The sequence below is a fragment of the Osmerus mordax genome, chromosome 4 (assembly GCF_038355195.1).
Source record: "Osmerus mordax isolate fOsmMor3 chromosome 4, fOsmMor3.pri, whole genome shotgun sequence".
NCBI classification, from domain to species: Eukaryota; Metazoa; Chordata; class Actinopteri; order Osmeriformes; family Osmeridae; genus Osmerus; species Osmerus mordax.
In genome coordinates, this window is record NC_090053.1 from 8,734,067 (window position 1) to 8,761,330 (window position 27,264).

The following is a 27,264-nucleotide window of genomic DNA, read 5'->3' on the forward strand; positions in this document are numbered from 1 at the left end:
TGGATAAAATCCTCTGCTAAAAAATCTGTTGTTATCATAAGTGCAGTGTTAGCTATACATCCAAAGGTTACGCAAAGGTTATTTTCCACCAAACACATATGTGCAGCTAAATATAGTCGTCCACTGCTTTGCCCGGAAGGAACACAGGTTCCGGGTGAATTCTCAATTGTGCCTGGTCAGGGTAAATAACGCCTGTGAACTTTGTCTTATCCTTGACCTAAAAGAGCATTAATGGAGCGTGTCTCTCCCCCACCTCCCCCACCTCCCTGTCCCCCCCTCTCTCTCTCTCTCTCTCTCTCTCTCTCTCTCTCTCTCTCTCTTCTCCTCTCTCTCTCTCTCTCTCTCTCTCTCTCTCTCTCTCTCTCTCTCTCTCTCCCCTCCCTCCCTCCCTTCCCCCTCCTCTCCCTCTCAGCAAGCTGGTTGTGAATGTACTGAATGCAGGGAACACCAGGGCGGTATGTCCATGTCTTTGAGTCAGAACTGACTGATGACTGATGACGCTGTATTGATTTATAGGTGAAGCTCAACCCCCGGCTTATTTTGCAGGTGCAAAAGTCAACCTAAAATAGCCGGCGTGTGTGAGCACAGTGGTAAACACGTGGATGGCCCTGATTATGTATCTCTGTGAAAGGTGGGTAGTGGTGTGTGGAAATGTGTGTGTGTGTGTGTGTGTGTGTGTGGAAATCACACACAATCCATATCTCTGTTTTGGAAAGGGCGGAATGGGCTTTCCCAACCCTACCAAGAGCCAGTCCAGCTGTCTCCTCCTTTACAAGTGGACTTGAGGCACAGGCTGGACCACCTTCACAGTCCTGCTGTGCGTCCTACACTCCAATGTCTATGTGTGTGTGTCTGTGTGTGTGCATGCATCCCAGCACTGTCTGGCTACCCCTACTTGGTCAGCTGTTCCTTAATAGCTCTCCAGCTGCATGAACAAGGGATGAGTCGTGGGGGGTGGAGGGGGGCTGGAGGGGGGCTGGAGGGGGGCTGGAGGGAGGCTGGAGGGGGAGGAGGTGGGGGGGGTGGAGATGCGGGGAGGGGAACAGGTGGAAATGAAAGCATGGCTTTCTTGGGTAAAGGATGGAAATGTGATTACTCTCTTGAATGTACGTTGACCAGACCTCCCAAAAATGATGGGTACTTGGAGAAGGGGTGTGTGTGGGTGTGAGGAGGGTTCCATGTAAGAGAATTTCAAGGAACTGTGACTCAAGAGAGGGGGAGGGGAGGACAGCAGAGGAGAAGCGATGAAAGGAGAGTAGATGAGGAAAGGAGAGGACAGGAGAGGTTCTTTTAGCGGCTATGTTATAGTACTCTCATCGAAGGATATACTAGAGAATACAGCCATACAAATATGGCTTTAGGGGACTAGCCATAGTTATTAAACATGTTGTTATTTAAATAACAACATTTGCCAAATACTTGATAATAGTATCTTAGATTTGTAAACTTTTTAATCAAATTTATATATGCGGACCAGCTGCACCCGCATGTGCAGACACGGACTACACTAGTATTTAACATGGTACTGCAAGTATTTAACATGGTACTGCTGTACCATGTTAAATACTAGTGTAGTCGTGTCTGGTCTACCAACCCCAAGAAGCAACACCGCCATCAAAGTTGAGTCACTTTCCTTATGTCGATCAGGGATTTCAAAATCCTGTTGAGAGCGTCTGAGAGGCGGAACATGTGAACACAAACTAGATGCCAAGGAACAACCCCACCCCACACCCTCCCCCCCACACACACACACCCCCCTGACACACACCCCACACACGCACCCTCGTCCAGAACGTTTACCGTCTCCAAATGAGGTCATGGAACGCTTTGGAGTCGTGGCTCCGGAGAGAAAGCTCTGTTGTCGTCCTCTGTGGATTGGAGGGTTCAGCACACTTTGCTTTTCCATGCTGAGAGAGAGTGTGTGTGTGGGGACAGTAACTCTATTGTGCTCACTGTTTGGTTTTGGAGGGCTTTGGAGTGTGTGTGCATGGAACGGGCGTGGATGGTGTTTGGATGTGTGTGAAGGGCAGGGATGTGTGCGTGCGTGTGTGTGTATGTCAACATGATTTGTGAATAAAGGGCATGTACGATTGATGTAAGTATTGGTGTGCGCGTGTGTACGCGAATGTGTGTGCGTTTTTTTTTCTTGTTTCTTCGTATATTTGTATGTTTGACATGTGTGGGCAGATACAATAAGTTAAAGGCCATAGGTGTGTGCATGATTTGTTGAATGGAGCTTTTTGTGTCTCTGTGTATGTGAATGTGTGTGTGTGTGTGTGAGTGTATTGATGTTGTATGTGTGGGTGTATACAGTATGTTCATGTGCCAATTGAGTGCTTAAACCATGTTTCACTGTAGCAGAAGAGGGGTGGAAAGTTTCCTTACCTCTCACTCACTCACTCACTCACTCACTCAGACACACACACACACACACACACACACACACAAGGCCCCAGACAAACCAGTATGCAAACATACTGTATACACCGACACATACAGCACCACATCAATAACACACACACGGCCATGGACACACGCACACGTAAACACACACACGCCAGTCGACTTTTCTGTCCACGTCCCTCTCCTCTCCTCCATTCTTTCTTCCACAGGAAACCAAAGAGGGAGAAAGGAGAAGGGCAGGGATCGGCGTTGCCGATTAGGCTGATTTTACCAGGAGCTCGGCGTCCACGCAAGCAGGAGGCAACTGTGATGCAACACGGGTGTAAGGCACCGTGAGCAAACACACTGGCACACGTATGAAAGGGGACATTGATTGGAAAAAGATTCAGCTGTGACAATGAAGGCTCTCTTGTTTTCCATCTCATCGGAAGCCCTGTCAACATGTTTGGCCCGGAGGTGTGGGTGTGTGGGTGTGTGTGTGTGTGTGCCCGTGTGTGCGAGGCTGTCTTCCCTCAGCGTGGGAAGAGCTTGCAGATCCGGCTGGAAATGCCGTCGGAGCATTGTCACAGCAGAGAGGGACGTTGCCATGGTGACCCCACTGCCGTACGCTAGCGTGTGTTTGACGGGTGTGTTTGCATGTGTGAAACTGTGTGTGTCCTGTGTTGAAATAGGTCCTCGGGAGTGTCAGGAGAGATCCAATTGGATCAGGACACACGATCAGCTACATCGCCCCTAACCTCCCCCCCCCTTCCTCCCCCCACCCCACAGATACACACCAAACCTAGCAGTGTTAACAAGGTTGCGCAACACATTCCCAAACTTGCCACGGAACGCCATGTGCATTTCAAGTCGTCGCCCCCTCCCCGATCCCAACCCAAACACAGACAGAATGTGAACATCCACACACACAAATGCACACACACACACACACCAAATCCTTAAGAACTTCAGAGTGTGTTCCAAATATCTTACAAGAGAGTACCCCGGTGGCCTTTCACAATGGCTCAGGGTTAAGAGGGGGTTAGTAGTGTCTGGGTGGTATCAAAGCCTGTCCGTTTCTTCCCAGACAGACCTTTCTGTCTTTGTCATACACAGACATACACACACACCTCCTTTCCCCTCTCTCCTCTCTCTCTCTCTCTCTCTCTCTCTCTCTCTCTCTCTCTCTCTCTCTCTCTCTCTCTCTCTCTCTCTCTCTCTCTCTCTACTCTCTCTCTCTCTCTCTCTCTCTCTCTCTCTCTCTCTCTCTCTCTCTCTCTCTGTCTCTCTCATTTTCACTCTCCCCATCACACACACCTCTCCTTCCGCTTAATTGAGCGACTCCATTCAAAGGCATCAAGGCCCATCCCTTACACAATAAGAGATGCTGAAACCATCCAATACAAACCCCCACCTCCCTCCATCTCCCTCACTCCCTCCTCTCCTCCCCCCACATATCTCTAATCCCCTCCCTCCCCCCCCACCTCTCTCTCTCTCTCTCACCCCCTCCTCTCCTCTCCCTGAACCCCACCTCTCTCTCATCACCTCCCTCCCCCGCTCTGTTTAGCCTCCCCCCTCCCCCCTCTGTCATCTTTCCAGACAGAGCGAGGGAACATGGAGTTCCAGGCGTGCACCCTGCTCAGACCGGGTGGGGGGGGGGGGGGGGGGGGGGTTTGGGAGGGGGGGGGGGGAGAGAGCCGCCGACACTGGCAAGCGTCACCCTCCCTGCTACGAGCTCCGGAAAGCAGGGAGAAGGTCACGGTGCACTGACGGAGATAACGGGCAGTGACATCTCGAAAGGGTAACGCGTCCTGCTTCTCTACGCTGTCGCCCGTCCACTCAGAGGCTTTTCCGTTTCCGCCGACGTCGAATGCAGGGGGGTTTTGTTTCAGATCGTACGTCAGTGGTGAAGTTGATCCCTCGAGAGGGTGAATCAGTGAAGGATAGACTGTTCTTCGCTCTTCGCCAGTTTACAGTTTTGTCTCTTGATAGACAGATTGCGTGGAGGTGGCGGTGTGTTATTGTGTGTTGCTTGTTCCCCTTAGAAACGTTTCATCTTGAACTGGTTAGGCATGCAGTGATTCATATGAAGAGATAATACTGTAAAAATGTCTACATAGTGCAGATGCTTCGAAAGCTATACCTCCAAGATGTGTGAAGATGCTGTACTGTATAGCTGTTCTATCCACTAATAACCTTTTTGCTGTAAGGTGGAAAAACATCCCTAAAATGATATTTCAGTTTGTTACACCAGAAACATGACTTGGTCAGCTACCTCAGCAGATATTACAGTAACCGTCCTTGAATATTATATTCATACTTCAAATGCAGGTACAGTATATCTAGTTTACAGTGTTTCTTTCTCTTTCCCATAAACGGTTCTGCCCATGGTGAGATTCTGGGCCTGATGCAATGTTACAGTAACAGGAAGTTCTGTGACTTGTGCACATGCTCTCCAGAGTGTCTGGAAAAGAGGCTGTCATGTCTGCTGTCTCATGCTCACACCCCCACTGAGTGCAAAATAGAGTTAAACGTTAAATATCCTGGAGTGCCCCCTCACCCAATTTGCATAACTGACTAAATACAGCAATACAAACACAATAAAAAGTCTTGTGACTATAGGTCATAATAGGTTGGCCATGATTCACTATTATTTACAGATCATGGGCTACTGTACTACTTTAGGAGAGAGAGACAGAGAGAGAGAGACAGAGAGAGACAGAGAGAGAGAGAGAGAGAGAGAGAGAGAGAGAGAGAGAGAGAGAGAGAGAGAGGAGAGAGAGAGAGAGAGAGACAGACAGACAGACAGACAGACAGACAGACAGACAGACAGACAGACAGAGAGAAGAGAGAGACAAATAGATAGATAAATAGATAGATGGATTACTATCTAGACTACTATAAAAGTACTTCATTCATCTCCTTGTGGAAACTGGAAAAGGAACATTTAATGATCATTAAGTCACCTAGACATCTTGTCATCAGCTTCATAAATGACAAAGCCCTGTAGCATTGATTACAGTTTTTCTCAATTGTTTACACACAAATACTGGTACTTGAGACACAATGACCACAACATGTAACTCATGCACCAACCCCATGAACCAATTCTGCTAAACTACAAGCACAATTCCTGCTTTACACTCAAATTGCAGTTTTAAAACACACTTTTTTCAAAACACTACACACAACTCTCTGCATTGGCACAATTTTCATGAAGAAAATCTTTTGTTTTCACAAGGAACACACTGCCATTCAAATACGCACACGGACTCATCGCATGGACAAACACCTGTCACACAGTTTTACAATTAGAAATCAGAGCTTTAGCATAAAAGGGCAACAGGTGACCTCTTCTGTTTTTGAGCAATGGATGCCAACATTGGAAACAGAGGCAGAGGCAGAGGAGTAAGAGTAAGAGGAGGAGGACGGGGAGGACGAGGATGAGGAAGGCCAAGGACCATAATCTCTGATGAGATCCGAGCCGCTTGGTTGACCATGTGGTCAACCATGGTCTAACAATGAGGGAGGCTGGGCAAAGAGTACAGTCAATTTGAGCAGGTACACTGTAGCATCCATCATCCGGACTTTCCCGAAATGAGAATAGGTAAGAAATCTACTCTCACTACAAAATTGAAGTAGGCCTACTGCATATCAATACAGTACTCAATGAGTACAGTAGTACAGTATTGCCTGTGGACTGTTCTGTATGACTGTAAAAATAAAGTATGTTTCAAGTATTTGGAAAATGTATTCCTACTTTGTATTCCAACACAGTATTTACAGTATTTTACTATTTGTTTGGCAGAACTGAAAGATTACCAACACAAGGTGGTCGGGAATGTCTTCTGTCTCCTGAACAGGAAACTGAAATCATGAACATGGTCCTAGAAAATAACGCCATAACATTACGGCAAATACAAAGAAAAATAATAATAATGTAACTGTATACACTATACAGTAAATGATTCTGTTGTTTTGTATGTAGACCACTGTATGTGCAACTTTTGTTGCACATACAGTGCTACAAGCACAAGGAATTGTGCTTGTAGTTTAGCAGAATTGTTCATGGGGTTGGTGAATGACTTACATGTTGTGGTCATTGTGTCTCAAGTACCAGTATTTGTGTGTAAACAATTGAGAAAAACTGTAATACTAAATGCTCTTGTCTGAGAGTGAACAAGGCTACACTGTGCACTGCAATGAAAATGTTATTCTTTTCTCTTCGTAGAGATTGATTGGTAGGTCCCAATGTGTTTGTGTATGAGTCAGCCTGTGAGTGTTGGAGGGAAGGGTTGAGGGCTGAGTAATTGAGTCCTTTTTTTCTGCCAAATTGTTCTTGAATCAGAGGCTGAAAAGACAGAGTTTCTGTCTCTCTCTCTCTGCAGAGAAAAGTGGGTTTGTTTCTCACACTGCACCAGTGTTCCCTCTGCTCCTCCTCTCTGCAACTGTGGCTCTTGAGACGACTGGAAGAGGGAGGAAAGAGAGGGGATGGGAGAGAGAGCGAGAGAGAGCGAGAGAGCGCGCGCGAGAGAGAAAGAGAGCGAGAGAGAGAGAGAAAGAGAGAGATAGCGCGAGAGAGAGAGAGAGAGCGCGAGAGAGAGAACAAGGCAGAGAGGGGACATGTCGACTAACACACTCGCTCCCAGAGTGGGGCTTCTGTGCTACCGTCTCGAACTTTCTCAGCGTAGTGGAGGAATAGAAAGGAGAGAAAGAGAAGGGGGAGAGAGGAAGGAGAGAGAGGGAGGGAGCAGGAGCGAGTGAGGAGGGAGAGAGAGACAGAAAAAACAAACAGCAGTGGGGTTATGTGGTCAGAAGTACTGTATATACAGACAGGGAACGAGACGGAGGGGACAGAGAAGAGCAAAAAATGAACAACAAAACAAGTGGAGAGACTGTCAACAACGACAACAGGCCTGTGAGAAACACATCAACTTTAAGTCAACACAAACCTTTGAAAGATTCACACACAAAAGAATGACACCAAAATACACAATAGAATGAAGTGTGTGTCTGTATAGGTCAGTGTCCAGTGATCTGGGATTAAGACGTGTAGGACATTGAAGGAGGTGCGCTACCATGTGTGTCCAGCAGGGGGCCACAGGGGGCTCTGCGTCAGTAGTAGCATCAGGGGCAGGGCGTGTCTCGCTCAGCATTCGGGTCAGGGGGTTCGTTGTCGTGATGGAGAACGCAGCTCCCCTCAGAGCCACACTGGCGCTCTGTGAATATTCCTCTCCCCTGCGCACGCTCTCTCTCTCTCTCTCTCTCTCTCTCTCTCTCTCTCTCTCTCTCTCTCTCTCTGTCTCTATACACACCCCTCTGTCACTCTCTTTCTCTCTCAGTCACCCTCTCTCTCTCTCTCTCCCCCTGCTCCACTCCCTGTCACCCTCCCCCTTTCTCCTCCTCCCCCCTACACCATCTCTTTCTGCCAGGGTTGCACTGCGCTTCCTCTGCAGCCCACAAGCCCCTCGTGAGCCCTGCAGGGCAGGGAAAAAAGAGGGAGGGGAGGATGAAGGAAGACGAGGGAAAGAAAAGGGGGAGAGGAAGACAAAAGGAGAACGGGGAGAGGGGGGGGACGGCAAGGAGGGTGGGAAGAGAAGGACGGGCGCCACGGAGGGGAGACGGGCGAACGAGGGAAAATGGCGAGAAAAGGAAAAGAGAGAGAGAGAGAGAGAGAGAGAGAGAGAGAGAGAGAGAGAGAGAGAGAGAGAGAGAGAGAGAGAGAGAGAGAGAGAGAGAGAGAGAGAGAGAGAGAAAGGAGAGGGACTTCATCCCTGCTTTTCATTCTTCCCACACACGTCCCAGGGAGGAGGACACCCACCCACTGGTGTGGCACACAGACGGCGTGTGTTGTTATGCAAGCATGAACGGCAAACCTCAGCCGTCCCAACCCGGCTCAGATGGCCTCACGCACGCGCACCACACGCACCGACGGCGCACGAAACACAGACGCACCGCGTTGACCCGCGTGGGCACACACACCACGCGCCGAGACACATGGGCGGGGCACTCGCACCGTGACGCAGGGCCACCCGACTCCAACGCTGCGACATCAGCAGGATAAGTCTCGTTCGAAAAAGAGTAGGAGATTTGCAGAAATGAGCGCGGAGTGTGCTGGGTGTGTGTGTGTCTTCTGATCGTGTGTGCGTGGCTTCTGTCTGAGCGCGAGGGTGTGTTCCGGCTGAGGGTGCCTGTTCCTTTAAGAGGGAGTCTACAGTTGCTTCTGTAGCATGGCAGCAGGCAGGTGAACTGGGGACACGCTGGCTCCAGCTCACGCTCCAAATTCGAGGCACAGCTCAAACACACACACACACACACACATGCAGACACACACACACACGCTCTCTCACACTCAATTCTGCATACGTACGCGCACACAGAAGCCTGCGTACTGACACACACCTGAACACGCAGGGCACACACGCGCAAGATTCTGCACGCAGCTACATCCACGCACACACACGCAGGACACACACGTCCCTCGATGGCGCCGATACACACGTTCACTCGCACAGAAACGCACGCACGAGGGGAAGGGATGGTGAGAAGGGAGAGGCTAAATTGGGAATGGAGTGAGGGAGAGATCAAAAGCGGGAGGGAGAGAGAGAGAGAGACAGAGAGAGACACAGAGCGGGGAGAGAGAGCGCTGTGTTTCAGTTTAGCAACATTCGGAGTGGTCGGGCTCGTGATATTCAGCCTTGTAACAAAAATAATCTCTCCGGCTCACCACAGAGATGGAGTGGGCAGGGAGGCAGGGAGGGTGCAGGGAGGCAGGGAGGGACCATGGAGGCAGGGAGGGAGGGAGGGAGCAGAAAGAGAGAGGAAAGGAGAGGCGTCAGTGTGGTTCAGTCACTTCAGCATCCTGTCAGGGAGGGTGGGGCTGAGAATCTCCTGCCGGGACCGCTCGTCTGCACAGCGTCAGAAGTTGCAGAAATAGGTCGTTTAGCAAAGCCACTAGACTACTGTAGTAATCTGGGAGCCTGAAATGAACTCCTGGATGTCTGCCAGGACACTAGTGTTAAAGGTGTGGCTTCAGAGAGGACACTGCATTGTGTGAGAGGTGTCATTTGATTAAAGCTGCAGAATTACATTTTTTTACCCAGATAAAAATGTAGAACATGTCTTTCCCTGGCATGCAAGGAGTGTAAATCAATTGGTCAAAATTCAAATGAAAGTCATGATGAAGAACTTCTTTTCATTTCTTAAGATGAACGCGGAACATGAGTGGAACATTGACATTCCTGCTGACTGGATCTAGGGATTTAACAGAAGTGTTGTTTGGTTTGTAATCCGTTTTTAAGGGGGAAAAGAGCAGTACTGTTCTGTAAGCCTTGCTCAGTAACTCTGGTTGGAATGTCCTACAGTTTGTGTTTTGTGATTGGAGAATGGTGCCAAGGTTTAAGACAATGACCCAGAGGCAAAGCTGATTTAATACCATTCTGACACATGAAAATACTGCTTAGAATAGTGACTGAATTGACAGAAGCCCACGAAAGCTTTTTTGCCACTGGAACCAAAACACACACAAAAACTCACCTGCACTACACTTAGACAGCTCTGTTTTTATCTCTCAAGAACTACACTTGTTGTTTGAATCGCCTCATCCACATAAATATACTGGACATGATTCTTCCTGTGTTTTGAACTCCGTCTCCTAGGGTTGAACCCTCAACTGGGTTTGCTTTATACTCTGCATGTGAAGGCTGATGAGGATTTCCTGCGATGTGTGTGCATGTGTGGACACGAAAACGCTGCTGAACAAGCTTGTGATGTCATAGGATGCAGTCACGTAGACAGTGTCAGTATCACACCGTTAACCAAGCAAAGACTTCTTCTATATTTCTATTGCTGAGGAGTTTAGGGGTTAGAATTGGTTTTCATGCAAGAATTACATTACTGGTTGACGTTAGGTTTAGGGGTTCGGGATAACACAATTTTGGAAGGGAGTGAATTGTTGGTCCCCACGAGGATAGTTAAACAAACTGTGTGTGTGTATGTGACTGTTTGTGGGAGGGGGTGAGGCTTGTCTACAAGCTTGCACCACTTAACCACACTTATTTCCATTCAGTGAAGCAGTCAAGAACAAGGATTAGGTTGATATTTGGGAATTGTAAAACTAGAAATGTGTCATTGTTCGCTTGGAGTTGAAACCACTTCATGGAGGAGAAGAACCGTACATGTACCAGTAGAATATCAGATGTGTCTCTGAACAACAGCTTACTGTGTGGGGTCATTAGTGTGAACATCAATGTTATTATCTTGTAAAAGAAAGAGCACTATTGTTAGTCTTGTTGGCTGTGCACTCCTGCAAGCACAAAGTAGCATTCAATACTGTTTGCTGTGCAATTCACTCAAGTCTACAGCGCTACCAAAAACAACTTCATAGTGTATGACGCAGGTTTGATTGATGGGATCAGCTTCACATCAAAGTCTTAATAAAACATGGGAAACCCGAATTACACCAAAGTAATAAGGACTTGCTTAAGTTGCAACACTCTTTAAAAGCCAATCTGTAGCTGTGTATTGTCATATGTGAAAGTAATTGAAAAAACTGCAAATCGGTGATAGAGTCTGTGTGTCTTTCAGTGGGTTAGGCTGGTGGTTGCTTTGTGACTAAATCTGAAGTAAGCGCCACATTTTCGGCTTCAAGGAGGATTGCCCCATGATGCCGGTTCAAAGGGTCCCGACGACATGTGCAGAGGTGGCCGACGTCAAAGACATTCAGCCGTCGCAGGATGGAGAAGTCCTGAGGGAGAAATGAGAGAGCCCTTCAACGGCATGTCCGCGTTGCGCTGGGAAAGACGATCCCCTTTCAAGCGCCACTGAGAAGACAGCAGCTCTTTGACAGCCATGACAGTCGTCCCCTACAACACCACTGGCTCAGACGCACACAAAACACAACTGCCTGCATGTCATATTACTGCTACATTTGTTTAACAGGGCCCGATTTTCTATTACCTCACATAACTTGTTATAAGGGACCGCTTTTTCTTCCTAAAAAAGAGACGACCATTTAGGACCCAGCTGAAAGTGAACTCTTTGTACATTGTTGACAAGGGGCCAATTGTGAACAACACACGTCCTTGTGTTGAAGCAGAGAGGAGGGGAAAAAGACTCAAGACTTGGGGGACGCTCTTGATGGATGGGGGTCTTATTTCTGCACCCGCCAGGACCTGCCGAGCGAGAATCGCCTCTTGTTCCTCCGGAGGCGCTCGCTAGACATCTTGGCTCCACGGCGGTGGTTTTGCGCCTGGGCTCCGTTGGTGGGGATTTGATCTTTTTTTTTTTTTTTTTGGGGGGGGGGCAAAAAGAAAACACACCGTGTGAAAACGGCAGGCTTGAAAAAGGGGCTCCACTTCTCCCTAAGCGGGAGAGAGAGGGACGGAGAGGGGGATAGAGGGAGAGTGGGGCGGAGAGAGGGGCAGGGTGCGAGGGGGTGTTGAGGTCATGGAGCTGCTACCTCTGTGGACTCTTTGTTTTGGTTGTAGCTGGAAGGTCTGAGGCATTTCTGGAACTCTGGAGGCAAATTGTGCCCTCAGTCTCCCCTCTTCTGCACTTTCACCTCCTCTCTCTCTCTTCCTCTCTCTCTCTCTCTCTCTCTCTCTTTCTCTCCCTCCCTCTCCCTAGGTCTCCTTTCTCGTCTCTCTCTGGCACAGTCTCTTTTCCTTTCTGTCTCTCTCTCTGGCACTGTCTCACTCCCCCTCTCTATATCCCTCTCTCTCTCTCTCTCTCTCTCTCACTCTTTCTCTCCCTCCCTCCCCTTTTTCTCCTCCACTCTCCAACTGGGTGAGAAAAAGTCCCAGCTGATTGTGAGGGAGCCACTGTTTGCCCAGACAAAAGAGCTCCTTTCTTTCTTTCTCTGAGGGAAGAAAGACGAGTTTCCGGCGTGAGCTCATTCTATAGGGGGGGGTGGGAGAGGAAGAGGTGGTGTTTTGGGGGGGGGGCTGAGGAGATGTGTGTGCGTGTGTGTGGGGAGGGAGGGAGGTCCGAGTGTGAGAGTATGCAAGCGGCCTACCGAAGGGCAGCGAGGGGTTGATGAGTGCGGCGGCGGTGTTGGAGCGGAGAGATGGTGGTGGTGGTGGGGGGTGGAGGGGGGGGTTCGTTCTGAGTAAGTCGCAGCCTGGCGCGGTCCTAGTAGCGCCACAGCTGCATCCCAGCACAAAGAGGAGAGTTAGAAACACTGACCGCTGTCTTCACTCTCCCTTGAAAAACACCACTCTTTCTTGAAAAAAGAATGGGGGTACAGTTGGACAAACTTGGACAGGGACGACACTATATTAGCTTCGAGTTCTCCGATCCGGATCACACCAGTTTTCGTCAGAATTAATCAACTCGGGGGAGTCTTGCTTGACAAAGCGGAGCGCCAACTCCCATCTAGCAGGCTGAAGAACGACACATGCAGTAGAATAGAGGCAGTAGAACACACACACACACACACACACACAGACACGCTCACGGACACGCACATACACCAGCTCATACATATACACACACATGCATGCACACATACACCCCCCCCTCACACACACACACACAGAAACACCTTTTTTTCCCTCACATTGCATGGGATCCTACCTTTACAAGAGAGACTTACGATGCTGTGTCTGCACGGCGCTAAGGAGTAAATCTTTCGCCTGGTCAACAATGACAGATTTACAGGTCTGTCTTGAGGATGTAGATCAATGACTGGCTGTGGCACAGACGGGTAAAAGGGTTCACGGCACTAAATCACTGTCACAGTGCCACACACTAGCGCTGCAGTGTCCCACTTTCTCGACCACAGAGCCAGACAGCCGACGCAGACAGAGATAGACCACTTACTGTAAAATATCAACAAATATGTCTGTGTTTAGGTCCGTCTGGGAAGGAGAAAACGGCTCCAAGGGCCAAGTTGGCTTATTTGAGGTCTCATAAGTTATGACAGGTCTGCCTGGCGACCACACCCACACAGAGGAACGTGTTGTAATATTCTACTGCTTCCACCAGCTCGTGGGATTAACAAGGAAACACCGCAGATTTGGGATCAGATGTCCCAGACGGGATTTTAAACATGGAGAAATGGATGAAAATAACATCTGACCTGGGATATGTGGTTTTAGGGAGGCAATCGCAAAATAAAATATGAATCCCACATTCTTCAACATCAACATTGCAAGTACAGGCTGCTGGCTGGATGTGCAGGTGCAACACAGATGACACAAGAGAACACTTGAGATAAGAGAGTTCTGTTTGTCAACGTCCACTCTGACAGCCACACTCTCTCTGTTGACCTGGTCCTAGAAAATCAATGGCTGTTTATCGCAGGCAATGAGAGGTTCTCAAAGACTTGTGAGGCAAGGCCTGGTGATGCAGTCCCTGTTGTTTGGACGGTGGCACAACAAAGGTGAAAAGTCACAACTTTTTTCTTAGCAACAGGAAGGAACTCGGTGTTGTTCCTTCCGCTCTGAAAAGCGAATGATAGGCTGTTGGCAATGGGGAAAGAACACTTTTCTTTGTGATTCCTTGACGCCATGTCTGAACGGCCTGCCATACCGTGGGTATCTGGGGAAGTTCGACTGACATAGAAACGCTTTGGCTGAAATGTATTGTTGGTGCTGTCCTCACTGGACTGCATCTCATGCTGCAGACACACACACAAACACACACGCAGACACTATCACACAAACTCACACTCGTGACACAAGCAGACACACAGCCTACACACACCCACACACGTACAGCTCCCTGCGTACGGCAACCTGAAATACTCTCCCCCTTGAATGGCTGCTTCTCCACCATCCCACTCCTCCATCTGAGGCCTCGCAGAATCGCCAGTGTGTGAAGGAGCCACCGACATGTGGCACACACGGGCACTAATCTCATTACATGACTTGTGGGAGATTATGAAATGGTCTCTGCTGATAAGTCCCCTTGCACAAAGACGGGAAGGAGGAGAAAAGGAGAGGGAGAGAGAGGTATACAACCAACACCTCTTCCACACACTTGACCGAGCGTGAAAAGAGGCAACGTTAATAAATATGAAGGGGGAGGATGGGAGGAAGAAGCACTTAATTCATTTGCACCGACCGTGACAAGAACTTATATGAGAAATGTTGAGGTGACACAGTAAGTGAGGCGATTGCCGAGGATTGAGGTGAGGGAGAGAGACGGTCTCACATAAAACTATTTTAACACCAGCGGGTTTGAGATGCTAATAGACGGGATTCATCAGACACAATGGGAACTCAGTGATTTGTGCTTCAGTCGACTGCAAGTGCCTGAATCGTTCGCTAATGTATCTCTTTTTTAATGGGGTGTATTAAACATAAATCTATGGATGGCTTCATTCCCGTTTTAGCCATTTCAAAGCAACACAGCCCGTTAGACGTCTTCAGATTTCCCGATAAAGCCTATTTAGATGACTGGTTTGGACCGGTTTGGACCGGAATCCCTAATACTACTAATGCCAGCAGTGAAAGGTCTTAAGAAGTACCCCACTTGCTTTTGCACTTGGGAAACCCATTTAATTCGAGTCATGGACTTGGGGCATGTTACTGTAATGGCAGTTAGATGGTGTATCCAAAGACACGATTTAGATCAGTATTGATATTGTGGAAAACACATTTAGACATTAACGTAAGTGTTAAATATGCAACACAAGTGATCACTGCCATGACGCAACAAAAGATAATGAATTATGACTAAAAGATGTAATCCATGGTACATTCGTTAAACCCTGCATGCCAAGGGGAACATGAATGAAGGAAATCAAATTGCCCTTTAGGCCATTGATTCCTCTTGATATCTCTGAAGCCGTGAAAGAAAAGCAACTTCCCCCTTTGAAATGTGAGGAAAAGAGGCCTGTGGAGATTTAGATAGAGTTTCCTTTGTCTCCAGTCCAATTCCTTTTACAGACAGTTTTGTGTTATTTTCTCTGTGAGGGGTCTGGGCGTGAAGTGGTGTCCTACCTTGCAAGATTGACCCTTGATACCCACTAGAGGATTCCCATTACTCCTGCTCTTTAGGATATTATAACTGTGTGTGTGTGTGTGTGTGGGGGGGGGGGGGGGACGACTCACTCAAGGCAGGAAATGGGAGGTGTAATCTTAACTACAGCTAACTCTCCAAGACTATAATCTTCAGTTAAATAGTTTTTTCCGCAAACACCGCTCAATTGATATTGAACACGCCCCTGGGTGGTGTATGGATTGTATTTTACATCTTGCCACTCAAATGTGTGCGACCAAAACACCCTCCTGTTGCTGGATTATAAATGAGGGATGAGGAGACTTTGTGGACGGTGAAATCTACAATCTAAAGAGAGGACGGAAGATGAGGATTGCTTATCGAGCACTAAACGTTCTGTTTTACAGCTCTTCTGGAACGGATACACTGGTTTTAACTTAGCGACAGGCTGTTTTCGACACGTTTCTGTAAAGGGGTTTAAGATAGGTACAGTTCAGTGTGCATTTGACTGCAGATCAAAAGGTCTCAAGATGAAATCCTTCCCTTTAAGTCACTTTGGACAAAAGCATCTGATAAATGAATACACCATTGTATTTACTGATGGGGGGGTAAACGTTTGAGGGAAAGACCATATTTGGGCATCAACTGTAGAACGGAGGAAGCAGCGAGCTGTTTCCTTCCTAGATCCGCAGGAGAGGATGTCAACAAGCAATACGGTCAACAGAGGTCAACAAGCAAGACAACTTCCTCACCTTCTGGGAAACTGGGGAGGATGTCCAGCTAGGTTCCTTCCACTTGCTGGAGGCGGATCCTACATGCAGTTCATACAGTCCTGAAAATAATCCTAGATTTGCGGACAAATCTTTCCTTTTGAATACATTTGTTTGGGTCAAAATATCCCATGTATGTATGCGAGAAGGCAATCCAGGTTCATAGTGAATATTAGGTTTAAAGTGCATTATGTTCAGCATCATACTGAGAGAACATGTAGTCGTTTTGGAGTTACACACTCTGGCAATTAATTTTGCCCTGTGCAATACGAACAAGGTCAACAACTAAGCAGTTTTACCACAGAGCAAACTGAATTACATGCCGGATTCCATTATCTGGGAAGAGAATACCCCAGTATAGAAAGTTGTAAACAGGGCTTAGATAGTGTTTACAATTTGTCCAAATCTCTGGTGCATACTATGGAAAACATCACGGTTCACCAGCGGAGGTCAACGCAGGTGTCATGTGACTGAGTGTCTGCTGTCACAGCAGGGTCAGGGCAAGCTGACCCTGGGGTCAAAGAAACCACGAGTCGTGACATCACAGCTAGCGTGACCCTGTCCCTGTGTGTGTGGGTGAGTTTGTGTGTGCGTGTGTAAGTATGCAAGGCTTTATTTAGAATGACCTAATTCCTCCTCTGGCTTATGCTGCTGCTGCTAGTTGGACGATAACACACATCGCTCCTGCCATCCCTTTCTGTCCCTCCCATGTAAACACAGACAGAAAACTTGGACCCACAATGCCTTGGTGACCCTAAATGACAGCGAACAACCAGACATAACATAGAACGAAAAACGGCAAAAATGCTTTTTTGTCTCCCAAGTATTCAATTTTGATTTGACTGTTTTCAGATGTGAAGTTGTATCCGCTGGTGTAAACAATGAGGTGGCATCTGGCTGCTACAAAAGTCATTGTTCTGGAAAAACAAGAGCCTAAGCTGCAAACCCTGTGAACTAGCAAAACAATCTCTACTAACAATACACTCCACTTCCCCCTTACGTTCCTGTTATGAGGTCGGCCCCTGAAATCACAGTTGTGCTCAGAGGGACCCAGACACAAGTGAAGAGTAACAAACCAGGACTCCATTTTCCTGTTTTTCCACCATCGTGGTAAAGGCTGTTTGTTTTGTTTTGTCGTCTGCTGCAGCTGGACTGGAACTGGACTGGTGTCCTGCATATGCACCCCCCCCCCACCCACACACACACACACATTTCCCCCGGAACACATACATATGTAAGCACATCACACACACAAGCACATCCCCTCCTCCTCAAACGCCCAGCTTCGGAATCATACGGCCTGTACTTAGGCTACGCTCAACACGTCCCCCCCCTTCCTCGTCCTCTCCGTATAGCGGGTACAAGACGCTACCGACAGTATGTAATAGATCTCGACATGTCTGTACGAACAACAAGTTGCTACGATTCAAAGATATCCATGGTGTCAATTTTCCCCATTTTTGTTTCCACGGATATTGACATGTTCCCCTGTTGGGAGCGTGTACTCTGACCTCTTGCCACCAACACTGCTTCCTGTTAGCCTGCGGGCTGATGTGTCAGCATTCATCGTGTCACACTCTGTCACGGCTTACTTCCTGCTCACCCATCACCACTCATTTACTACACCTTGGTAGTGGATGCCATGACCAAACACAAGTGTTATTGCTGCCCATGGGCTACAAAGCAGACAGATGTAGAGATGATTGTAATATGGTCCATGATAACGATTTTACATTTCAAAAGTGTCAATCAAGAAGTTTTGATTCATTATGATCTAAAATAACATTCCGAGTTTGACGTGAGAAATGAACGATCCTCCAAGGTGTTTGCAGTCTGATTCATCTTCCTGGATGATGGTTGTGGTGGTATGAAAGTGATATGATATCGTCTCACACTAACAGCGTTTGACTCCCTTCCGTTAGCTCCTTTATTAATCGAACCAAGTGCCGTGATCTGAGCGACTATAGAATGACAGCGGCTTTCGTTTCGTGGGGCTGTGTTGGTCACTGGCCACACATTCCAAACAATCAGTGACTGTCGACTTCTATTACTGTAGAAGTTCCATCAAACTGAGGATAATTATAACTGCTTGCTGATATAATTAACTCTGTTTGACGCGGCATCCGGTGACACTTTTGTCTCTTTCTTCCTCTCTTCTTTAGCCGGCATCGACCGGAAACAAGAGGATTCAGCGGTGTCTCCTTCTTCTTCCTTCCAAAAACGCATTGAAAGAGAGGAAGTGTCCAAATACTTGAGCGTCAGGACACAAGTCAGTTAGTTACCAAGAAACCATTGATCTAAGTTCTGTTTAAAAATACACCGTGGCCTCACGGGAGGAAAATAAAGATATTTATAGAGAATTCATCTAACCACTTTGAAAATGAGCTCGAAAATTGCCTTGTTGTCAACAGCTACTTTGGATGAATCAATAAAAAGAAAGGCTACACCATACAGCCTATGCAAACATACTGTAGCCTACATGATGAAGCACTTCCCCATCTACTTGGCAGACTTTTGGCAGCTGAAGGTGCTTGATCTGACGTAACTCTGTTTCCTTCAAACAAAAACAATACACTCCAGTATGTTTTCAACCTTATCTCTTTTTCCTTTTCATTTAGACGGACTGCAGTAGTTTATTCCCCCCCCACCACCACCACCACATCCCCCCCCCACCCCAACCCCTATAGCAACCGAAGGATTCCTGCCCTGATGTCACTCCAAGTTAGTGGAGGCGTTTGCGTGTGGATCGGAGGCGGCAGAGAGATGCAGGATTATCTGTGTCTCGAGGCGGAGGAAACCGGCTGCCATCTGCGGACCGTGGTGGACACATTGTGATGGCAGCCTGCCTTCAGGCAGCGTTGGCCTCGGATAGTGCTATGGAGCATGCAGTCTCAGTCCTCTGTACTTTGACCTTGACTGAACTCGGCCACACGGTATTTGAATAATGGAGGATGGGTCAAAAACAAAAGATTCCCTATGAGAGGTGCCATTGTGGTTTGGGGTTGTGTAACCGTAAAGGAGAAAGTAGTGTCATGTTATGTATCTATTCTGAGATACATAACATGAGCGTCTGCTAAATGACTAAATGTATTCAAAGGACTGATGCCAACTGTCATATTAGGAAGACTGAGGCAAAGAGAAACATAAAACACACAAATAGTAAACTAAAACTAAGAGACTATGAGACAATAGGCTATAATACACTAGTTTGCTGTAAATACAACCATTTATTTAATTTTATGGGAAAGTAGCCTAAATATCAATAATCTAACTTAAAAGACACACTGTGTGTAAGAGTGTGTGTGTGTTTGTGTTTGCGACTCGATTCTCTCAAAACCAGGTACTGTATGGAGTCGAAATTCGTCCTGTGTATTGCTCAGGACCCAAGGACGTGCAGTGTCGAGTGTGATGGATCACTCCAATATGGGATCCTTCCACGTGGCACGATACTCTCTGAGGCCCACCCAGTTTGCCAGATCACAAAAGCATGGATGAAATCATTATTTGTAGACATAAGTCCAGCAAACACAATACGGAAAGGACATGTGACACGCAGACAAAACATCCCAAACAGACCCTTTTCTACTCTGTGGAGCACTTGTGGAGCCTCGCTGGAGAGAGCGAGAGTTTTGGCTCGGCTTCCTGTCTTGCCGAGACGTTAGCACACTGCACGCCCTCTCTCCGCTGGCGTCCACAGCAGCAGACGGGGGAGGGGTGACAGAGGGCTCTGGCACTGAGACCCTGTCCTGTCCTGACCCTAGCATTGGCGCTGTGTATTTTGGGTCAGAACGGACATATTTAGCATCGCTGGCTGCACTGGCATGTGCCCAGACGCCCACTGTGCCTTGCTCCGTCTTGTAAACTCCGCCCTGCTCCTCCCCCCTTTCGCCTTCAGTCTGCGCCAACAGGAAGCCATGGCTCCTGCCCACTGTGTACATTAAAACAGAAGCTTTGTGCTGTGGCGAATAGTGACTCACATTCAGATGAACTGTGGTGTACAGAGGTTGTGGACATGGCTGTCAAAGAGAGGCTGTTTTGTGTTGTGGGAGCATGTGAAGCTACAGGCGTGGTTGACTGAAGGGTGTTTTATGAGGGATCACATTTATGAACCGACCGTCTAAACTCAGGTTTTGCGACAATAACAAAAACTAAACGGATGGTAGATTTCTTGACACGCAGTTGAAGGAGTCAGGTTTACAAAGGCAGACAGCGCCAACACAGAAACTACAGTTGCCGTCCCTAAATGCTAACATGTGACTAGCAAGCCCATAGTGAGTCTTAAAATACCACATCTTGTAGTGTTTAATGATGTTTTCCAATCAAATGACTCCTACGGCCGGCCCACTCCTCCCCAGACAGAAGACTTTCCCTCTCTTTAGAACTTGTGACTGAAAACATGGATTTTACATTGAAGCAACGCTACAATGTTCGACTCAATCCAAAGCCCTTTTCAGTTTAGCAGCATGTCAAAAAAATAGATGAATAAATGTGTACTTCATTGTCTAATCCAAATAACACATTTAACAAATTTCCTTTCATAGAAAACGTGAGGAAAATCTCCAATGTGAAAAATGAATAATCCTAATAACTATTAATAAACTCTGATAAGAGTGGTCTGTCACACTGAACATCCATTGCATTCAAAAGGAAAGCAAATAGTATGGATGGCCTAGGTTAAATTGAAACGTTATTTCAAAGCGGATCTTTTTGCATCGTTGACGTCTAACTGTTGTCAAAGATAACAGAACAGCTTTGGAAAAGAACACTGGGATGTGACCTTTTGACCTTTTTGCAGTCTTTATTCCTCAACGTCATACACCACATTCGAGGAAAATTCTAAGCGCAGTGATGGAAAATGTCACACATCAGCAGAGGTACAACTCTCATATAATCAGTCTGTCACATGGATCTGGCACGCTCTACTGTAATGACCTTTCATACCCGGCAACAGGATGGGCTTTTGACATGAAGCAAAAGTCACACTTTCAAGGAACTGTCACATCAAGGAACAGCACATAAAAATGAAAAAGAAAAAGTCTTACTCCGCTTTGAAATTTTTCTGATTTCATTCAAATTCATTGTGCCCTCATTTCCTGTGATTTGACCCACATCCCCATTTCTTTTACCCGGTTTCACGTCCAATCAACATTTGCGTGTTGTCTCGGTACTGGTCACGTCTATCCTAGATATTGTTCATCGAGGATCGTCTGGGCAGCTGAAGGAAAAACGTCCACACAGATCCATTTCTTGGAAAACCCTTCATCTGGTTCCTGGGCTTCCAGGTCTTCCCCTCAATAACATACTCCAGAGTCACGGTCCTGTTCAACGTGAAAACAGAGTCCCCTCTCACCACAGCTGTGAACAGGGAGCCTTTGCTGTTGGCAAAGTGCCCAGGCAGGGCTGTCCACTGGCCCGTGGTGAGGTTATAGCAGTCCATCATACACCTCAGAAAATCGGCCGACGGCCCGTTGCGCATGACGTAGAGATCGTCCCGGTGGCCCACCAGACAGTGGCCATAACTCTGGTGCCGTATCAGGGTGGTGACAAGCAACCACTCATCCTTCCCCGGGAGGTACTCGTAGATATCCGTGGTCTCCATGGGCTTCCACAAACACACGAAGATTCGGCTCATCGTCTTGGTGCACGCTGCTCCGGAGACAGGCCGCGGCAAATGCGCCACGAAAGACCACGTCCTCGTCGCCAAGTCGTAGCTCTCCACAGACGACATGACGGTTCCTTCGTACTCGCCGCCGATGGCGTACAGGCGTCCGTCCAGACCCACGAGGGTGAAGTCGTAGCGCAGCTGCCTCAAACCGGGGAGAACACTCCACTTGTTGGTGTCGGCGTCGTAGCAGAAGCAGGAATCCACGGCGTGCTTGCGGACGCCCTGAACGCCGCCCACGATGTACAGCTTGTTGTCCAGGACGGTCACCCCGGCCATCGAAGTGCTGGCTCCTGGGGGCAGGGCTGTGAGAACCTTCCAGTCCTTGTCGCCTTCGTCCAGGTAGCAAACGGTCCTGGTGGCCGCGTGCGATGTTTCCTCCAGGCTGCAGGTGGGGTGCGCCCCGACGGCCACGAACACAGGAGGGACAAGGGACTCCACGTATGTGACCAGCTCCACAGGTAGGTGTTTACTGACCTCGGCCTCCAGATCGGCGTACATGCTCCGTATGAAGACTGCCGCAGCCCGGTAAAGGTCCATGAGGCCAAAGGTGGCGGCGGTGTGATACATGAGCAAGCAGTTGTCCGAGTCGATGAGGTCGACGAGATGCTTGCTGAGAGGTGCCAGCTGCAGAAAGGCAGCGCATTCGATGGCCGCCACGATTTCGTCGCCGTCCAGGATGGGCCTCTCGTCTCGGAGAACGGCCAGCGCGATCAGGAAGCCATGAGCGGCGAAGCCCTGGATGTGGATCTCCTCCTGTTTGCACTCCCTCATCCCAGACCGGAACAGAGCTTGGAAGTAGCCACTGGACTGAACCAACAGAGTTTTGTCCGTGCTAAAAAAAGCACCTCCCACCACTATTTTCAATTTGGCAGATTCACGTCGGGTGAGCGCAGATACCAAATCCTTCGCATGGCCAGAACTTTCACCGCTGCTCCATTCCATCGCCTCGTTGCTGTACATGGCTGCTATCGCGCATTCAATTACTGTTACTCAATGAGTTTTTCAGAGAAGCTTTCGGTTGAAGGACGAGAGATGGACACAAAGAAAGACTTATCTCGCGCGGCTGTACGCAGGACTGGAAGGCTGTCATGCTGGCCTAGTTCGAAGGGAGGTTCAATTCTTTTCACAGCTATTAAAATAGAACTAGCTATACATAGCTCCAGAGAAGAGACGGACATGAATGTAGAGGTCAACAGGACAAACAGTGTGCGACAAAGACAGCAGAACAGAAACATCTTTTTTTCAGTGCATTGCTATTGTGGGGGATTGACGTGTTACTTTTGTTAAAATCAAGTTCAATGGGCGCTGCAGTAACCATAACTCCACCAAGGCAAAAACAAGGCTTATTTGTGTACACGGCTATCACCCTGTTACTGTACTGTAGTTATGTTGGTCTACTATCCTTCAAACCGCATTTGTCGCAAAACAAACCTTGTTTGTTAATCGTTTGAGTTTGCATTTTTCAATACAGCTAAGTCTGAACAGTGTGGAGGTGTAGAAGCTACATAAGATGCTACTGTGTCATCCTCAAAAAATCATTCATGAAAAGAATGAAGCAAGCACTAAAGGCTGTCCTTTTTGGTTTTGCCTGAAGTTTTGGAGCAAAGTTATGTGCAGTTTTCTTTTTTTTGTTGTTGCTCGATTTCAATCAGGGTGGCCTCAAGCTGTGTGATTAAACACCTTTAATAACGCGTACAACAGAGGCACTCAGACCAGGAGGCAGCTCTCCCCTGCTTCATCGCTGTAATCAAAGGTAATTAACCAAGCCCCCAGAGAGGTGGAGAGGCGGTAATTGGGAGGTCGTGGGTCACCCAGACTCTTACATTCAAGTCTCCTCATAAAGTTAACCCCGAGCACCACTAATTGAAACTCATTAGCCTCACTCACCCAGACGATGGCTCTCCTGGTGCCAATAGAGGTTGCCTTAGAAACCAGGGAGTTGGGGAGGGGGAACTTGGCAACTCCGTTTTTCCCCCAGCCCCCCCTTTCCCCTAGACAGCCCCTGCCGCTCTTTGTTAATGGCGGATCTCTATTGAGCTCTGACCTGGAGGTGTGTGTGTGTGTGTGTGTGTGTGTGGGGGGGGGGGGGGTGGGGTGGAAGTCACCTGATCTAATTTAAGTCAAGAGTCTTCACATGCCATGGTCTTATGCATGGAACAGCCACGTGGATCCACTCAAGACCTCGGACAATTCACATGGTGGTCGGACAGCCATGCTCGTCAATCACACTTGTAATGCCACCATCTTCAAGCGTGTCATTGTCGGGTTGCACACAGTCAAGTATCTCTACACTGAGGAATAAATACAGAGAGGGATACCTGTCTTAAACCTCATGTTTTACTTGATAACTCTGTAGCTTGTCGCTCTCCACCTCTATCTCTTTACGCATTCAGGAATACGACGACAATACATTCTAAATAGATACGACAACCGTTTCACCACATGTGAATGACGAACATTCTTGTACCTCACAGTAATAACCACAACTTGCCCCGGTTACAGTGAATCATTATTACAGTATGTGTGTCACACTGTTGTTTATCATCTTCTTCCGTTTCCATCACAAACAATGTAGTTAGGGCGGTAGTCTGTGATCAGCTGATCACAGACAATTAGTTACCCTGATGAGACTGAGTCACGATGAGCTGGCTAATGATGTCAGTAATGTCACATTACCCCAATGTTTTGAACATGTGACAGATCACAAGCTGGCACATGCAAAACTCCCCCCTCTTCAAACACACACACACACACACACACACGTGCAAACACAAACACTATTAGGGTAACAGGTATCAGACAGGATTGCTTGGTGTGCTGTAATGCTATTGTGTAAGGAGACGATTATGAAGTCACACACACACACACACATGCAGCTGCGTTGATTTGCTCCAAACTAACAGAAGCTGCTGGACTGATAAACAATTTGCCCAAAGATTTACGTAAGCGTATGAAATCATTATGAACAGTTGCGTAACTGTCTGTAATTTGGGGTGTGCGTACATGCTAACACAAATTAGATCCCACACAATATGCACGGGTGAATGAACCAGACACACATTCAGCTGTGCTATGCTTTCTATGTGGAGTACTGAAGGAGTCAATAGAGACGCATACATTTGGAGTCTCTTCCCAAGCGTAGAACACTCCCACTCCAGTAAATGCATAGATATGTGCATACATGCACCGCATTACTCAACCATAAACCTCAGTCACATTAAATGTCTTTTCAGCATCGTGACTGACATGACCTCTGCACGCGCTTGAGAAAACAGACCTTTTTACTGTCACAGTGTGAATTACAGAAGTAGCAGTCTGACCAAATGAACATAATCAAAGCAAATATGCGTGCACGTGTCTTGAACTTTACTGTGATTTAAAGAGTAACTACTCACCACAATTTCAGCCCCAAAAAGGTTTTTGAAAAGTTAGTCAGTGGGGGATTTGTCATGAATATTCATTTTCACACTCAACCCTGTGATAGGTCAGAGAAACACGAAAAGGCGCACATTTCTTCAATTTCACGAACCCATTTGCATTCACTACTTTTATTTACTATGATAGTAGTATCATATAATAGAGTTCAATTCAAACCTCAGCACTTCTGGAAGGCTCCATTCAGTAAAGCCAAAAGTTGCAGAGGACAGAGAAGGGCAACTTGCACTTGGAAAGGTCAGTGAGAAACTCAATCGGGCAGGATGGGTTAAGGGCTTATTTATGATGTATCATGTAGCCTGTTGCGCCTCAAGGGATGATAGGCACGCATTAGCCCCTGTGAATTACGTATTTCGAAGGCGAGGGGATACCCAGGATCTTGGACGAGAGAATGGGAGCCGGACCGCGGCAGAACGCTGATACTGTGTTTAGTGTTACCAGCCATGCCTGCCTGGTGACACAGTCAGCAGTACACTTTAGCCAGGCGCTAATGAGGGAGTTCGGGAGGAATTAGGGTGGGGGTATGCCGGCCAATGTTTAAAAGCGGACAATGACTGCATCTGGAAGAGGATCGGTTCATTGGTTGAGCTGGTGGATGCCCATTTGTGAAACTCGACCGGCCGAAGAAATCTGTAACCTTGGAAGTGAAAGCTCAATAGCTTCATGTTTCTTCTTGAAATGCCTTTTTTTGTTGTTGTCAGCACCACAGACATTTGCTTGCAGCCCAACTGGAAAAAGTTTCATGAATTGATGATGCAAGAGTTCTCTCGATCTGTCTGTCTGTCTCTTTCCATATGTGAGGCTTCTAGTGAAGCAGTACGAAGCCACTTTGAAGAGATTCAGAATGTGAGAGTTCATATTTTGAAGGGAGGGGATCATATGGCGACAACATCGCTTATCACAGCATTCTGTCTCCCTGACAACAGGTGCACCACTTTTGGCACCCCCTCGAGCGTGTTGGGTTATCAAGTATGAAGTTGGTGGGCCAACTCCTGGCTCCTTTCAAAACTCCTTTCCAACCATATCAAAACCAAAAGTCAGAAATACTCATTGTCCACTAAATACAGACACCCAACCCACTCCTTATTTGCAATCTGCACCAGAGCTGTCCAACTAGGATTACGTTTATTGCCAACATATTAGCTCCTGTAAATGTCACTGTTATACATAAGTAAACCTTTTATTTACTTCTGTCAATCACATGTAAATATGGCCTCGCTTCACAATGTATTCTGACCGTGGCTAAACAGGTTCCTCAGGACATAAGGCCATGTTTGGCCAGGCCCAGTACGCTGAGAGATGACATCACCGGAGAGGCAGGGGTAAATAAAGGTGGTGGGGAGATGGAAGGGCAGGTGGTGAGGGAGCTTGTGGCAAGTCACAAGTCGCTGACGCACAGAGAGGTCATAGGGCACAACAGTGGGGGAAAGAGTGTGAGTTGCTTGTGTGTGTGTGTGTGTGTGTGTGTGTGTGTGAGTGAGTGGATAGACATGGTGTCACAGGTGCAAGGGAGGGTGGGGGAGGTGTGTGTGTGAGGGTGTCTCTGTGATTGGCTGTGTGTGTGTTTGTGTGTGTGTGTGTGTGTGTGTGTGTGTGTGTGTGTGTGTGTGTGTGTGTGTGTGTGTGTGTGTGTGTGTGTGTGTGTGTGTGCGTGTGTTGGGGGAGTGGTGCGGGTATCTCGTGTTTGGGTCTCCTAAACAGGAGTGGTTCCATGCTAATTGTTAATGCTAAACTGTTCCTTTGAGATATATCCTCAATTGATTCAGTCATTTCACATTTCATATCAGTTTGCGGGTACACACCACAACATCCAGCAGAAGCAAAATGTTAACCTTTGCCGTAGACAGCTAAAATATTCTATAAAATGATGCTAATTAATACGTTTATTCAGTTCCATGTGACAACCATAGACAACTGGCAGGTCTTCAGAAAAGATCTCTCTGAATGTAAATACCAGATGTACCAGATTAATAGCCTGCTAAATAAATTCCAGTTAAAGACCAAACTCTGTTTGCCTTCACTGCTATTTTGAGTCTGAGGGATATCATTGCAAGTGTGCATCGTGAA

At 47.5% G+C, this 27,264-nt stretch overlaps 1 protein-coding gene across 1 annotated transcript; it reads right to left on the reverse strand.

Annotated features, from left to right (window-relative positions):
• Nucleotides 1–20,888: 20,888 nt before the first annotated feature.
• kbtbd13b (kelch repeat and BTB domain containing 13b) lies at nt 20,889–22,760 on the reverse strand. Its single transcript, XM_067235205.1, has one exon. The coding sequence runs from the start codon at nt 22,720–22,722 to the stop codon at nt 21,280–21,282; it is 1,443 nt and encodes a 480-aa protein (XP_067091306.1). The 5' UTR covers nt 22,723–22,760; the 3' UTR covers nt 20,889–21,279.
• Nucleotides 22,761–27,264: the final 4,504 nt, after the last annotated feature.

Bases quoted from the DNA above. Each gene is read 5' to 3' on its own strand.
- kbtbd13b (XM_067235205.1), bottom strand. From the start codon at position 22,722: ATGTACAGCAACGAGGCGATGGAATGGAGCAGCGGTGAAAGTTCTGGC.